Here is a 16,662-nt window from a genome sequence, read left to right as displayed (position 1 = left end):
TCTGTTACTAGTGTGACTTATTTTCTTCAGTCCTTGTTTCTGGTACCTTATTTGTTAGTTGTTCTAGGTTCTGTTCTATTAGTTTTATTCTCAGATCTGTTTTCTGGTTTCCTTGGGTTTGTTTATAGTTTGTCTGGCTCCTCATGTTCTCGTGCCTCCCTAATAAGATTCCCCTGCCCCTCTGTGTCCCTGCACGCCTGATCCACACCTGTGTGTGTTTTCCCTGATTACCTGCCCTATTGTTTCATGTCCACCTTCGTCTGTATTTAAGTTCGTTATTTTCCTTTGTCCCATGCAGTGTTGTTAGTCTTATACAGTCAGATTTAGTCTGTCTTGTTTAGCTTCGTTGAATTTTTTTCTGCGATCCAGAAATCAGGACCTTCTCATGAACTTTGTTACCTGGATCTCCTGTTAAGCCTGCACTGCCACTTGTAAGTTGGCTCACTTCATTAAAAGAGTGATCATCTCACCAACTGTCTCTGCTCTTCTTGCACATCTGGTCCAACACCAAATTGAATTATGGCAAAAATAGATTGTTGTAAGAGTTGGCTATCTGTTATTTTAACTTTGCTAATTTTAAAGCATAACGTCATAACTGTTGTGCAAAGAATTTTAATAAAAAATGTATGTGCACAAAAAGAAATTATTTTCCAATGATTTTACTAAATTCATTTTGTTTGTTTGCCAATATTTTAACAATATACAATGTATTTGAATGTTTAAATTGTTTTTTGGTGACACAAAATCTTTTTCCACAGTATAAACCCTCCTCTGGCATATGTTCACCTTCAAAAAACAGAATTAAACTGATTCAACTCCGATTGCTCTGCAACAACACAAAGTTAATATCAATAATGCAATTTGTTATGTTTAGTGACAAGGTTACAGCATACACTCTTTTTCACCACGTGGAATAGACTGACTTAAAATGGTGATTTCTTTTCACCTGCTGAAAAAAGTGATTTTAGCATCCAGTTTGCAAATGTCTTTATTTATTTGCTATTAATTATATGATCCTCATCACAGAACAGTTGGTCCTTTGCATGATGTGCAGTTACAGTTAACAAGCTGTGTGCGCTCGATCAGGTATGTGCGAAATTCGCTATGATCAGGTCTGTGTGCGCTTCAGCAGCAGATGATCTCACTGACAGCGATGGTACGCTGGAATGATCCAGAGGCAAGAAAAAAAGTGTTGCAAGGAGATTTATTATAGGAGAGATGTCATGGATTTTGTTTGTGATTGGCTCCAAATCAAACCTTAGATAAGAATCCACTATTCTCATCTATTGTTATTATTTTTATTTTTGAAAATCAAAATCTACGGTGCCCGGGAACTGACATGGTGAAAAAAAAAATATTTAGCATGCGTATAAAATACGAATTGGTTCCCACAAAATACTAATTTGTGCCCACGAAGTACGTAGTCGTACGAATGAAATATTAATTTGTGGCCACAAAATATATATAACGTTCGCATGAAATATTAATTTGTTCTCATGAAGTAAGATGCACTGTTATAGAGTGCATCTTACTTCGTTCAGTACTTCGAATCAGTACTTATTTCCCATGCTTTAGGCATCTTACTTAAAGTAAGCAGCTACTTTATATTGTGTTTCAGTGTTTATGTATTCCTTGCGATGCCAGGCTTTTTAGAATCTCTTTGTAGCTCATCCCCGACCTAAAATAAAACTCGATCAGACTATCCCTGTCCATCCTGTTGTTTTGTTCCTCTGTATGTTTAGATTTAGAAAGTGTGCTTTATATTAGGATTATGATTTAGTATTTCGTGCGCATGTTACATCTATGTTGTGGTCATAAATAAGTACTTTGTGGGAACGAATTACTATTTTATGGGCACATTATATGTTTTTTGCGGCCACAAATTAATATTTCATGCGCATGAATTAGTATTTCGTGGGCACAAATTTGTGCACACGCTATATATTTTTTTTTCCCTCGTGTTTCCGGGCGCCGTACAAATCTGGTGACGCATGTACAGAAGATTCTCTCTCTCCATTATCTGTCATTCTATCTATGCCTTCTTCTGGCCAAAGTGACAGCAGAGATTTTTGGATGCCAGTTAGCACCTCTAGGCGGTAAAACGGCACCTGCAAATCGTTTCAGGTCTAATAAATCACATTGCAAGTGGTAAGGGATTACAATTTGCATATCCCCCTCCCATAAATTTCTGTGTTTGGGTCATTATCATATGTTTTGCATATTCGTGAAGGCAAACACGCTAAAAAGTTTGCGCCCACCGTCCCGCTGATTTTTCACTTGTTATCCGGGTAGCACCTCAAACAGGTTTGTGTGTGGTTTTGTATCGAAAACCTTGTTGTCTTTGAGTGGTCAGCATGTCTATCTGAGTGCACAGAAGTTCAGTCCATTTATCATCTAAGATGAGAATCTCGGAGTTTTCATATTCATCATAAAATAGAAACAAAGTAATGCATTTAAATTCTCTCACAGAATGTACTGTGAAACACAAGAGGAAGTTTTACATAAAATACAAAATTTCTTCAACATTTCTATTGTGTGACTAAAAAGCTGTTCCATTTAATGTCTTCCATTTTTTAGTACCAGTTTTAAATTAAGACAAATGAAAACACTGGTGATAAACTTGCAATGTTTAAAAGTATGAATTCTGCTGATGCTTATGGTCTAAAGCAACAATGTAATAAGGTAGCTAACAGACACAAGCTAGCTAAATCAATTAGCCAAAGTATGTTTGATACTGTGCAGTTAACACATGTAATTAGCTTGGTAAAGTTTCATCCTCATATGTAAAATCTGTCTGTGTACTCTGACACAACTATATTTTAAATAAAATGAGAAAATAGCACAAAGTGCTGAAGCCTCAAATGAAACTTCAAATTCAGTATTTTCCATTTCTTCTCCTTGTTTGATTAGGCTTTACCATTACTGTGATGAAATACATTTTAAACATTTAAAACTATACATAGCTAAAGCTTTCATGTGTCAAAACTGCCCCATTTTACTTTGGCACTTGAGATGTACAAGACAACCATGAGACGTAAGAAACACGAATCCAAACATGCATGGCAACCTTAAATGCAAATATTAATTCAAATACATATTTGGTCAGAAAAAGTTAAACTACTTCTTGTTTTAATATGTATGTATTCTTGTTCCAGATAAAAAAAAAAAACAATAACAGAAAATAACACTTAGGTGGAGATGTGATGTGATATAATTATCCAAATTATATCAAGGTCAAGCCAAGCTCTGATCGTCGCCAAGCCCAGATCAGAGCTTTTATGTAAATAAATGGTATGAAAACTGAATTAACACAGCCAAAGCAATAATGGGAACTGTCCTATAATTGAAAGACGAGGTGTGCCTTAATGAATTGATAGGGCAACACATTTTGTTTTGTGTTTTTTAGAGTCAGTTTAAATGTATGTCTGGATGATGATGATATGGATAAGCTGCAACTCAAATTAGTCTCTGTTGCTTTCTCTTAAACTGTCTGGTGCATTTTATAACAATTTCATTCGCTGGAAGTCACATATTGTATTACCTACAACCCATGAGAAGCACTGTCCAAGGTTTTGAAAAAAAATAAAAAACAACAACTTTGTTTCTTACATGGCATAGTTTACTACAAACCTTTAACGTGTAAGGCAAAATGTCCACAAAATGCACTTTACAGTCTTACACAGTAAAAATATTTTACAGTGATACATATAAGCATATATGTGTGTTGTCTATCATCTATTGTCTATACCCACTTATCCTTACAAGGTTGTCTTGTATAAGCATATATGTAATACATAAACAACTAACATAACAATATTATGTGTGTGCTATCTTTCAAAGGTTTACATTTCCCGAACTTTCCACTTTAAGCAATGCCAACAAAGCAAAGACGGACCTACAAAGATTTCAAATAATTCCAATTAAGTGAAAGCAGTGAAAGCCTGCTTAAATTTTAATAATGGTGGGAAAAATATATTCCAGCAGTAACTGTAGTGAAAGTGTTTTATGATAATTAGCCCCACATTAAACGACCTAATACTCTATACCAAGTGTCATTAATCATCATGGCTCCCATCCCAAGTTATTTGAAGTGCTTAAAATGTAATTATTAGGTGACAAACAAAACATTCTGACATATAATGTAAAGATAAACCACGGACACAAAAAATACCCTTTGGCCTCTGGAATATGTTGCTCTGAAATTTGGAGACCTCATTTGTTCAATGTAAAGACATGACGGTCATTGTTGGGTTGAGAAAAAGTCATACATGAATGAGAAAAGGCAGAGTGCAGACATGAGGGAGGGGAAAAGAGGGTGTGTGTTTAATTGAATCAGATGAAACAAAAGTCAGCAAATTGCTTTTTAATTGCCTTCATGTTCCTTTCACCTCCCATTTATATTATTACACATGTAGGTCATTAGAACTCCTCTCCTATTTAGACGATTTTACTGTCCCACTATTTGGGACAGTTGCTTAAAACAGCACTAAAATACCAAAATAAATCACATAAAAATTATTTAATAACAAAAACAACTAAAAAGACTGATTTACATCCACATGTTTAAGCATTAACGATGTTAAAAAGTTCATTAAACCCTTTCAATAAGATTCATTCTTTCAGATTCAGCTGATTTTGGAGCTGACTCCAAGATTGAGGGACAGAAATTTTAGAGTAATTTTTGCACCCCTGATTTACCAGTACAGATATGAGAATGAAAACAAGAACTTCCTTTTTTGGAAGATGAAGGATAAAGGGGATCATTGGAACGGCACAAACCTGGTAAGGCTGATAAGGTTTTGGACAGTGTACGTTAATCTTCCATCAGCATAACAATTTTAATTAATGTTTGATACTCCTCAATCAAGTTTGTTGATATGTAAAATGAGTAAGAATGTAAATATTTTTGACACCTATTTTATTTGACTGTAAGCACTTTTGTCAGCCTTTGTTATAACATGATATAGAATTTATTCTGAATTTGACTTCATCAAAATAGGTGTTTTAATCTGATCCGAAGAGATGCTGAAATTCCCTGTGTATTAAGATGATACTGTTGCACAGTGCTTTAGACAGACTGATTCTCTCTTTTTAACGTCTTCAAACAGCTTGAAGCTGTCTGCCTGGGTCATGGATTTCCTGCTGACTATTGATGATCACTATAGATGTTGATGTAAACTCTGTTTCATTCAATGTGTCTCGTCCAGCTGAGAAATCGTTTTAAGGAAAGTTTGAAATGGACAGAGGAGATCATGTTCCATCTTAATTTGATGACAGTTTTTAATGGCCAACATCGTGACCTTGACACCTGGCCGACAGATTTGCCCGTAAGGCTCGGTCTGCTGGATGAGGCGAGGTGTTGTTCAGCACCAAACTGCCGCTATCTAAGTGGAACAAATTTGCCAATTAAGCAAATCCGTTTCTGTTCCTCCCCAGGCACAAGGCTTATCATGCTCATTTGAGTCTGTCCTGTCCCTGCCTTCTCATCAGCATCTGCATCTTTCTATCACCCCTCAACCCAGAGGGGAGACTCCAGGTTTGACACAACATGAATATCGTGCTCTGGGATTGTGCACATCCTGTAGCGAACAAGGAAAAGGAGCAAAATGAGACAGTTACATCAAAGCATAAGCATAAAACAGGTTATAAGCTGTTATAAAAAAAAATCTAGATCTTCCAAGTAAGAAAATTGAATTAGGGTAGACTCAACAATCAGAGAAATTAGATTCATGATTATTCGGTCAGTTTAATTAGGGGAAGACAACAATTAATGTTTATTGGTTTAATTAAACTACGTCCTGTTGTCTTACACGTTTTATCATTGAGCTCAGATGCTTCTTACAAAAGCAAGAATAGTAATCAAACACTTTCATTATCAGTCCAAGTAGGGCTAATTATAACTTTCAATTTATTTCATTTAATGATTATATAATTTTCTCTGTCACGAACTTCATTTCAAAAATAGGACTTTATGAGTAATCTAGTGCTAAAAACATGTTATCCCTCAGGTTTCCATTAGCACAAGCTTTCCAGCTGTCTTTGTGAACACTAACACAATCATACATTTCCGAAAGCGTGCAAACATCTGCACTGATGCATTCCTCATTTTGAGCAGCGAGAGTACCACAAATAATTTTCCGAGACACATAGCATCCTAAACAAGTCAGCAGTATTGCAAAAACAGTGAGGGAATGATCCTTAGTGAAGGGTCGGATCAATGCACGAGTGATCAATACTCCTCTCAGACACAGCTCATGGGTTATCAATACCAACTAGATAGATTGATTAGAAAAAAGTCGCTTTAAGTCCAGATGCAAGATTGGGGCAGAAATAAAAAACACATAAATGATGCATTTTGCCTTCGAGGGTGGCAGGAACACACTTGTCGTGCCGCTGCCTTCATCCTTCAGTCAGGATGTGTAAAGAAAGCTATTACATTTCTGGGAATCTGTAAATGTTGCTAGTGAATAAAGATGACTTGTGTTGCCTTGGAGAAGTAAGCATACCTCTTGAGCATTTTTCACATTTTGTAGTTTTGTTTTTTGATGTGACCAATCAACATGAAATAGAAAATAACCTGGTAGTGAAAGGAAAAGGATACATGGTTTTCAAAAGTGAAATGAAAATTTGAAAAGTCTAAGGGTACTTAACCCTATTTACTGTTACAAAAAAACAATACACCTAATGCCTTTCAAAGTCACATAATTAACAGAGTCAGCCTATGTCCAGCTGTTCTGTAATGGCCTCAGAGGTTTATTAGAGAATATCAGTGAACAAACTGCATTATGAAGACCAAGGAACACAGCAGAGAGGTACAGGATGAAGTTGTGAAAAACTTTAAAGCAGCATCAGGTTACAAAACAATACCCCAAGCTTTAAGCATCTTACAGGACTGCTAAGACATGGCCGTCCACCTATTCTGAAAAGCCATGCAAGGAGAGTATTTAGCAACCCTGAAACAGCCAAGATGCTTATGGTACCTCTGGAGGAGCGGGGGAGATTCACAGGAGAGAATAAGTTGATAGGGCAAGTATAGTTGCAAACTCCATAAATCTGGTCTTTCTTGATAAGTTGAAAGAATAAAGCCATTATTAAAAGAAGTGTTTTTAAAGTTTGCTACGTGGCATTTAGAAGACAAGAAACATGTGGGGCAAGGTGGAGCAAATTAATACTGCACATCCCTCTGAACACACCATCTCAATTCTGTAACATAGTGGAGGTAGCATCATGGTGTGGGGATGCTTTTCTTTAACAGGGACAGGGAAGCTGTTAAGTTAGCTGGTGACTTGATACTGAGGCGGAGATCCACCATCCAGCAAGACAGTATCCATAGACATACAGCCAGACATACAATAGTATTAAAATGTCCTGGTCAAAATTTACACTTCAAATTAAAAATCTGTGGCAAGACCTGAAAATGTGTGTTTACAGATGCTCTCTGTCATATCTGACTGAGGTTCAGGTACTGGTTGCAGCTTTTTCCCTCCACTCTAAAACTTATGTACCACTTTGTGTTGGTCTGTCACAAAAAAGTCCATTAAAATACATTGACGTTTGTAGCTGTAACATGACAAAATGTGGAAAACTTGAAGGCATGTGAATACTTATCCAAGGTAAAGGTTTGACACAGAAAAAACTTGGGAAAGTTTTGTTAAATTCTGTTGTTATATTTTGGATAATGAGCTGTGTGGAGCAAACAGTCCTAGCAAGATTTGAGACAGTGCGGCCACAACTTTAGTTTTAGCAAAATCTTGGAAAGTTTGCACTCATGCATTACTTTTAGTGAGCTGGACAGATGGGAAGACAGGCAGTGAATGTTGTGTGGTGGCATGACACATGGATTATTAAGGAAAAAAGTTGTTCCCAGAGTATCATTGAATACAGTGATGCTTCTGTCATAAAATGTATTTGTCTACTCCTAAGGGTCAAATCCAGCTGGACTCCAATGTCAATAAATCTCCATTGACACTAGGTATACAAAGTCTACAAACTTCTCTCAGCCTTTAAATCTGGTTTATTAGTTTCAAATGACCTAGTTTCACACATCAGCATTGCATCATTATATTTAATAGACCTGCAGGATGGTCAGCTCTGCAACTGTAATAAATTTAAAACATACCCACTGTCACATTGTGGTTTGTGGGTGGACCGAAGCGCAGGGAAGAGCTTGGCAGCAGCATTTCAAGCAGTCTTCAGCTTTATTCAAAAAGGGGGTCAGAGTGTACACTGCAGGTACTGACCAGAGTAGCGATCCACAACTTACAGAGACACTGCAGGAACATGCGGAACTCAAGGCATGGACAAGGGTAGTGAACGAGAGGAACCAGCAAAGGACAATGAAACAAAACCAACTAATATACAGAACGAGAACAAAGGCAGGTGATCAAGGAACTAAGAACAGTTGTAATGAGGAGGCAGGAAGGCAGAGGGAACAGGTGAAAACAATACATAAATTAAAACATGACGAAGGGACTAATAAACAATACCGAAACGAAGCTATAAACAAAGAATCAAATGAAGCATGACAGTAAAGAATAAACATGAACCGAGAAACAGAGGGAACATAAGAAACACCATAACCTAAGAACGAACAAGGAACCCATACAGCAAACCTAACACCACACAGACTGAACTGACAGGAAGGGAAGCAGAGAACATGAGGACTAGGATGTAAACAAACAAAAAGTAAACAATAAGTAAATACAACCTAACCAGAGGGGCTGGTGAAATAAGATAAACAGAGTACAAATAATGATAAGCATAATAATAATAATAATAATAGCAAAAATGACAGAGAGAAAACCATACTAAGTCAAAACTAAGAAAGCAACCATAACCAAAGGAGCAATGAACGAGGAGGGTGACAACATTAGGGGGGAAACAAACAATCAGGAGTGAGAGGGAGTAACCAAAACACCACGACTACCAAAATACTAAATATAAACATAAGTGACTAAACACAAACCCTGACATCCACATTTTTGTAAAAAATACCTCTGAGTTTGTAGTCATCAGATGCTGATGACCCTGGAATTAATCTGAGCATTTAATCATATTTCTAATCTACTAAATCACAAGTTGCATTATTTACGTTTTTAGCCAAATTAATTCACAATAGATACTTTGTAAGCTCTTAGTAGCTCAGATCAGGTGTAAATGTGGAAAAAGATCTTTTGATACATAGTTATTTAGCTATTTATTTTTTCTTTATTGTCATATAAATTAGTATGTCACAAAGGCATGTTTTGTTAGAGTCCACCTTCAGGTCTTAGATTCAGGCTGAACAAGCAGATTTATGTGCATTTTTTTTCTGTTTAAATTTATTAAATTCACACCACCTAAGCATTAAATCCCAGTACCTGTCAAGTTCAACTCCAATACTTTCCATGAATATGCATCTTATCCGACTACAAGAACAAAAGGGTTGGAGGTTAAGCTCCAATTCTTTTTATTCCGCCATCAAGATTAATAAGCTGTTAGGAAACATAGGACATGGTTTTTAGTTTAGCTGTGTTTTACTATAAGTGGAAACACTTTGAACAATTTGATCAAGTATATCAGGCTTAATAAGATTCTGGATGAAATTACATGCTCAAGGAGTCTTTGGATACTACTTTATAAATGAAGCTTTACTATAATGTTTATAAAGTTGCAAATTTTTGATAGCAATATCACTGTTTAAATATTAATTGCTTTTTTCAGGGCTTACTATAAGAAGACAGATTTTTCTAGCATGACAGTAAAGTATAACCCTCAATTAGATGCATGAATCGTGTTTTAAATGTTATGTGTTACTTGATCGCTACCTGGATAAATAGATGGCTGGATGGTCAGAAATGTGGTATTGGTTCAATATCAGCTTTTTTCCAAGTACTTGAGTCCTTCATGGAAAGTGCAGCTTGAGGTGAAATCTTTTCCAAACATACTACAACATACTTAAAAAATTGGTCAAGGCAAAAGATTTGAGCATTTCAAATGGTTTACGTCTTTGTATTCAGACCCTCTAGGTCAATACTTTGAAGAAACAAACTGCAAACTGATTTACTTTATTTCAATAACAGCTTTCTTCATTTATAAAAAAAGGAAAAGCCTTGGATTATGTTCTTCCACTTTATGATTTTGCATTGATTTCTATTGTTTTATCACATTTCATCCCCCCAAAACACATCGAACATGTGGTTTCAATGTCAAATGCTTGTGGTTGGGATGTCATAAATGTTTGTGGGATCTAAATACTTTTGCCATGCGCCATATTTATATCATATAGAGGCTGATCATGTTTGGTGAACATGAGGGGGGACTTACACAGTAATAATATTAAAGGCAACATAACTTAGAAGTAGGCTGTCAGATGGACCAGTTCAACCCACCAATGTTGTTTGGAGTGTGCTAAAAGCTGCGTAGCCAACTGCTGTAAAAAAGCTCAATTAAAGCCTCATGATGAAAGGCTTCCTGCGCCTTCAAAGGCAAAAAAAAAACAAAAAACAGCATCCACTAGTGACATGACTGTTGATTTATCGATTACTTGTATTATTTTTTATATTATTTTTATCCAGGGTTTTGAAAAAGCAAAGCAATCTCCACGTTCAGTGGTTCTTGTTAAATCCCCAAACTCCCCACCCCCCATGCACAAACACATGGAGCTCCCAGCGGGGGTGGAGTTTTAATCCCCAAACACACGGCCATAAATCAAACCCCACTCCTCATGCTCCGTCTTGTCCCTCTCAATGAACAGCTCATGCTAGTGGCACATTAATAGCAATTTACAGAGCCAGTCATGCAAGGAAGGGAGCATCAACAGAGCGTCTTTTATTTTGTAATTCCTTTTTACTTTCACTCAGTGCACGGACAATGAATTGGTAACGGTAGTGGATATGACCTACCTACGACATCACTCACTTCTAGGTGTTGGCTGGCTAGGGAAAGAAACTGTTTCTGTGGCGGCTTTTTTTTGCAAATAGTGCTCGGTAGCCCTAATCTGAAAGTAAAAGTCTAAACAGTTTGTGTCCAGGATATGTGGGGTCTGCAGAGATGATAATTGCCCTGTTCCTGACCCTAGACCTGTACAAGTCCGGGATGGAGGGGAGGTCAGCCTTCCCTCCATCCCTTTATCTGATATGTGTCTCGGCATTGTAAATAAAATTTAGAGCAAGAAAAAGTTGCTTTATTCTGCTGCTTTTTGTCACAGGTAAATATTTCAGATTGCCAAACAAATTTTATTATCAGCCAAAGATATAATAGAGTAAATATAGCAGTTTTTACATGAAAGTCTCATTTGTTATGGGAAAACAGCTCTCTACTGAGTTATGCAGCAGGACCATAATCCAAAGCACGCCAGCAACTCCATCACTGGATTATTAAAAAAATAACAAATAATTAAATAAAGGCTTTGACGTGGCTTAGTCAAAGTTTGGATTGAGATGCTTTGGCATGATCTTAAACAGGCTGTTCATGCTCAAAACCCTCCAATTTGGTTAAACTAAAACATATCTGCAAGAAGAGTGGGCACAAATTCCTCCACAGCGATGGAAAGAACTCATCGCCAGTCATTGCAAAAATTTTTTTTGCTTGTTTCCCATAATAAATGAAACTTTCATGCCGAAGCAAGTTGCTAGTGGGCTCCACGGTGGCGTAGTTGGTAGCACTGTTTCCTTGCAGCAAGAAGGTCCTTGGTTCAACTCCTGGCCAGAGGTCTTTCTCCATGGTTTGTTTGTTCTCCCTTTGTATGTGTGGGTTCTCACCAGGTACTCTGGCTTCCTCCCACAGTCCAAAGGAAAAAAATTTAAGTTAATTGGTCTCTCTAAATTGGCCTTAGGTTTGTGTGCTTGGTTGTTTGTGTGTTGCCCTGCGATGGACTGGTGACCTGTCCAGGTGTACCCACTATGGAAGAAGTGGTATGGATGACTGATTACAAGTGGAAAAATAAACTAGTACAACACTAAATGTTTAAATCAAGTATAACTAGTTTCATAAACAGTGTGAGCACTATTAAGGCTTGTTGAAAAGTAGATAAATGGATGAAAAACAAAAGTCTTTTATATGGGGTCATTTTAGTTTCATGCCAACGGCACATTCCAAAAAAAAACTTGAACTCTGACAACAAAATTATAGAAAATTTCTGTAAAATACCCGGTGGAACATTAATCATCAACAAGTCATGATAATTTGGAGCTGAAAGCACATCCAATTAGTCCTTCAGGCAAAAAATAAGTAGGAGGTTACCATGCTGTCAAAAACTGAAATTACGCACAATTTTAGGATAACTGTCTCAAAGTAAAATCTACAACAACTTCTGAGGTATGGTCATTCTGGCAAGCAAAAAAAAAAAGAAAATCAGCAGTTAATGGCTGTAATCTCCAAGTATTCAGCCAGTACAGGCATTGTGTGGTGAAAATCATTGTAGATCTTAGAAGCACTCAGAAAACCTGTTATTTGTAAACACAGTGGAGCTTTACATGCAAAAGTACAAGCTGGAAAATAATCAATGGAAAGATACAAAAAACAGAAAAAAGCTGATCTTTTAAGGTTGGCTAAGGAAAAACATAAGAACGTTTGATCTTGGATCTGGTCTTTTCAAACTTTAAATTCTTTTGCAAAGTATAAAATCCTGGATCATCTTTCAGCACACAGCTGATTAGGCTGAGGTGCATTAGTATATATGGGATGGATGTCTATCTTTAAGGAACAAAAACTCGGAATGATATACAGAGCAACATATGCTATCATCAATAAAACAGTTTTTCAGACATGTTTATCCCACCAAGACTATGTCAAGCCACATTCTGCACACAACTGCAGGGCTCTGTTCTTAGTTGAGCTGTTGTAGCTGGTCTTTTTGCCGTCCGTACTTGTCATTCGCAGAAAGCATTTGGTGCATCATCCTACAAAGTTCTTGACAAAGGGGGGCCTCAAAAGCCGAGAAGCTCAAACCTCAAAACAAACATGAATGGACAAACATTTCGCTTTTAATACTGCAGCCAGCAGGTCTCCTCACTTCTCAAAACTTACAGAAGTGATGCAAGACAGTGGTAAACATGCCCATATGACTTTTTTCTTTCAGTAGCAGCATTTGACAGTCCGTTTGAGACTTGGATATCATTGCATTTTTGCTTATATTTTATTCTATTAAAACATTTTTCTGAAGATGTTTTGAAGAAATATAGCACAGTACAATGAGGTCTATCTTTCAAAACTGATAACATAATTCACTTTTATAAGATCATATGAACTGATATAAATTGTAAAAAGTAGCCAGTTTTATTTATTAGCCATGGTGCTGAGTTGGATCAAGTCGATTGTATAATCGTTGAATCTCTTTGACTGAGTTCAAGCCCTGATACGTATGTATGCTGACAGATAAACACCACATCACCCTTAACAGCTAAAAATGGTTGCAGTTTGAAACACAAAGTTGCGACCGACTTTCTTTCCATGTTTATTGGCAAAAATAAAACATTTTTTAGCATAACCTCAAATTGCTAAATATTCAGGTTTGGTGGATGGCCAACCATTTATTTTCTTTTTTCCTTTTTTGGCAAAAACACCGGTACCACAATTGTTGGTACCCCTGCTTTCAAGACTTTGTACAACCTCCTTTTGCCAATTGGACAGCACTTTGTGTTCTCCTTCAGTGTTTTGCAAGGATGGAGCATACAGATTGAAGACTCTTTGACCACGCCTAGGTCCTCTCTTGTGCTCTCTTGTCTTGAGCTGACCTTAAAGGTTTACTATCAGATTTAGGTCTAGAGGACATAGATGGCCATATAAAAAGATTGGTACTGTGTCTGGTGAGCTACTTCTCGGTTGATCTGGCCATATGTTTTGGATCATTATCTTGTTAAAAGATGTAATGATGATCCATTTTCATTTGTATTGAAAATGTCCAGGTATTTTGAAAAGTTCACTATGAAATGCTCTCCCAAAAGGTTCCCACCTTCCAAACAATGGACATCCCTGGAGATCTTTTTAAAGGTTATTTATGATTGGACCGTCTTTGTTCCTATTCGGACCAGACAGTGTATTCCACATCGAAAATGAAAGATCGTGTCCAAATGTAGCTTTATCAAAGAGTTTGTGAGTTGGGATTGTTGTTCCATTTGATCAACCTCAACCATTTTTGGACAACATTAGACATCTGAAAAAACATGTCTTTTTACCTTTCACTTTTCCACTATATTTTCACTTTGTGTAGACACAAGACAATGTTGTCTTTTTAAGTCTATTCAACAAAATTGTGATTGAGGGGAAGAGAAGCAGGCTTTGGGCATGAGGTTCCTTCCCTCTCAAAACCCACCTCAAAGGGTGAATCTTAGTCTCATCTGTGTTTGTGTTCGCGATGTTAGTAGGTAAAAGACTTTTATTTCTGACACCATGCCCAAAATAAAAAAACAGTTGGATTATCGAAATGGAAATTGCATCGAATTCTTGTTATGTAGAAAAGGTTACTCCAAGATGCCACTCTTTGCTGCAGTTCTTTAACAGTGAGCTTCCGAGATCTCTTAACCTTCATTTTATCATCCTGCTCACTGTGCAGCGGTGATAAGATTAACACTGGACACCATCCATCCTATCGGCTAAAACAAACAGGCTTTTCTTTCATTTTGTGTTTATACTCTATGGACACAAAAGCTTGTCCAGAAATTCTGATCAACTTAAAAAATTTAAAGTATACCTAAAAATGCATTGTTTATTTTATAGAATTTGTTAGAGGTACCAATATTTTAGTTAAAAATAATTAATAAGTGCAGAAATGTACTCAAAGGTTGATGCTGGAAAATTGTTCAGAATGCGATTATGCTGGTGCAGTAAAAGACACATTTTGCCCATTTTATCAGGAGTACTAGAAAGTGTGGCTAGAGCTGTACGCAATGTCAGTGTTGAGAGCAGAGTGTTCCATAAAACAAATCAAAGGAACACACTTACACATCAGTTTTCTTTTTTAATCATAATCTAGGATAAAACAAAAGCAGTGTGCCAATGTTATCTCAGTATAATCCTCTTGAGGAGGGTCATACTAGGAAGTCCCATTATGGCTTTGTTTCATCAGTTCATGGAACAGTTGTTAATATTGGAAGACTTGTAGCACTGAAGACTGATAGTCTGCTGCCTCTCATAATTAAAGTGTTTTTATGCAGCTAAAAAAGAGGAATCTGGCATGTTCTTTTGTTTGCAGGTGGAATGGCTGAAAAACGAAGAGCCTCTGAATGTTGGTGATGATGGCATGATCAGTAAAAAAGGTGACCATGATCTAATCATCTCAGAAGCCCGCCTCTCTGACTCTGGGAACTATACCTGTGTTGCCAGCAACATTGTGGCCAAGAGACGTAGTGGCACAGCTATGGTGGTAGTCTACGGTAAGATATGAGAGTAAAACGAAGTATAATAGAATAGAATCATGAACAGACTTGCAATATACAGAACCAAAGCAGCAATAATCAGATATCAATCTTCTACTCAAAAAGCTATGGTGTCATACTGCCTCCTTAAACAAATTGCCCTAAAGACTGAATAGAAACCACTGGAAAGTGGTCTTTTTTGCACTCTTGAGTCTTGTGAGCAGGTTATAACCACTGATCAGTTGTGTTAAACAAGCAGACATAGTCACAATATTTACAGGAGCCCTATTATTAATGATGGAAAAGCAGCTACCATCGGGTCATTGACACTTTACAGCTTATTTGTGCTTGCACTAAATACCTTGTTCAAAGCACTTTGTGTAGCTGCAGGCAAGCAAACAATGTTTTCCAGCTTTTAATGGGCCAATGCAGGGTCAAATTATAATGTCATGCCTGCATCGCACGTCTTTGACTAAAGCAAAGCATTGATTAGTGCTCCCATACCCATTTCACTGACCTCCCATCTCGTATTCTTATTTATTCAGAGAGGGCATTAAACTGCAGCAGGAATATATTTGATTCTTTCTCGCTATGAGTTGCTGAAGACCATCAATTATTAATTTCCATAATGCTAATGAAGGGCTCTGACAGGCCTACTATTGCCAATAGTTTCAGATGAATATATAGTAATGGAACAATAGTATTGCTTCTTTTCCTGTGACAGCAAATTTAGCAGATTAGTCAAACAGCCTGTGTTGTGTTAGAAAACCTATGACTCAGCCTGGTGCTGCACTCATTGATGTTTAACATGAAACAGAAAATATCTTGTTAACCACGTTCTTGTTTTAATCTTTGTTGCACTCAGTGAATGGAGGCTGGTCGTCGTGGACTGACTGGTCCGCCTGTAACGTGCGCTGTGGGCGAGGTGTGCAGAAACGTTCGCGAACTTGCACAAATCCAGCTCCTCTCAATGGCGGAGCCTTATGCGAGGGCATGTCAGTGCAGAAGAGCACATGCAACACAGTGTGTCCAGGTAAGAGCAGTATGTTAACTTTTATACCGCTTATAGTTTACATATACAAGTGTCGCCAAAATGAATGGAGAGAGATGAACTTGGATTTATTAAATCATAGATCAGCCACAATATTAAAACCACTGGCAGGTAAGCTGACTTAGACTGTTCTTTATACTGCAGCTCAATATTCTGCTAGGAATCTTTTGGATTCCTAAATTTATGTGGCAGCTACCTCTACAAAAATCTCTACACCTAGACTTTCCTGCTCAGCAACTTTGGGAGTGGATCAGGCAACACAAAAAAAATCCAAAG

At 37.2% G+C, this 16,662-nt stretch overlaps 1 protein-coding gene across 2 annotated transcripts in view; it reads left to right on the top strand.

Annotated features, from left to right (window-relative positions):
- The window catches only part of LOC124872695 (netrin receptor UNC5D-like), a 316,030-nt gene that overhangs the window by 228,268 nt on the left and 71,100 nt on the right, over positions 1-16,662 (top strand). For both annotated transcript variants that reach the window (XR_007039348.1, XM_047372961.1), the window contains exons 5-6: positions 15,173-15,353; positions 16,201-16,368. Coding sequence is in view for 1 of the 2 variants with exons in the window: in XM_047372961.1 (XP_047228917.1) it covers positions 15,173-15,353; positions 16,201-16,368 (349 nt within the window). In the remaining variant the exon portion in view is untranslated. The remainder of the gene's footprint in view (positions 1-15,172; positions 15,354-16,200; positions 16,369-16,662) is intronic.

This window comes from Girardinichthys multiradiatus, chromosome 8, assembly GCF_021462225.1.
Source record: "Girardinichthys multiradiatus isolate DD_20200921_A chromosome 8, DD_fGirMul_XY1, whole genome shotgun sequence".
Classification (NCBI taxonomy): domain Eukaryota; kingdom Metazoa; phylum Chordata; class Actinopteri; order Cyprinodontiformes; family Goodeidae; genus Girardinichthys; species Girardinichthys multiradiatus.
Note: the sequence above shows the minus strand (reverse complement) of the source record. Positions and strands in the feature narration are given on the sequence as shown.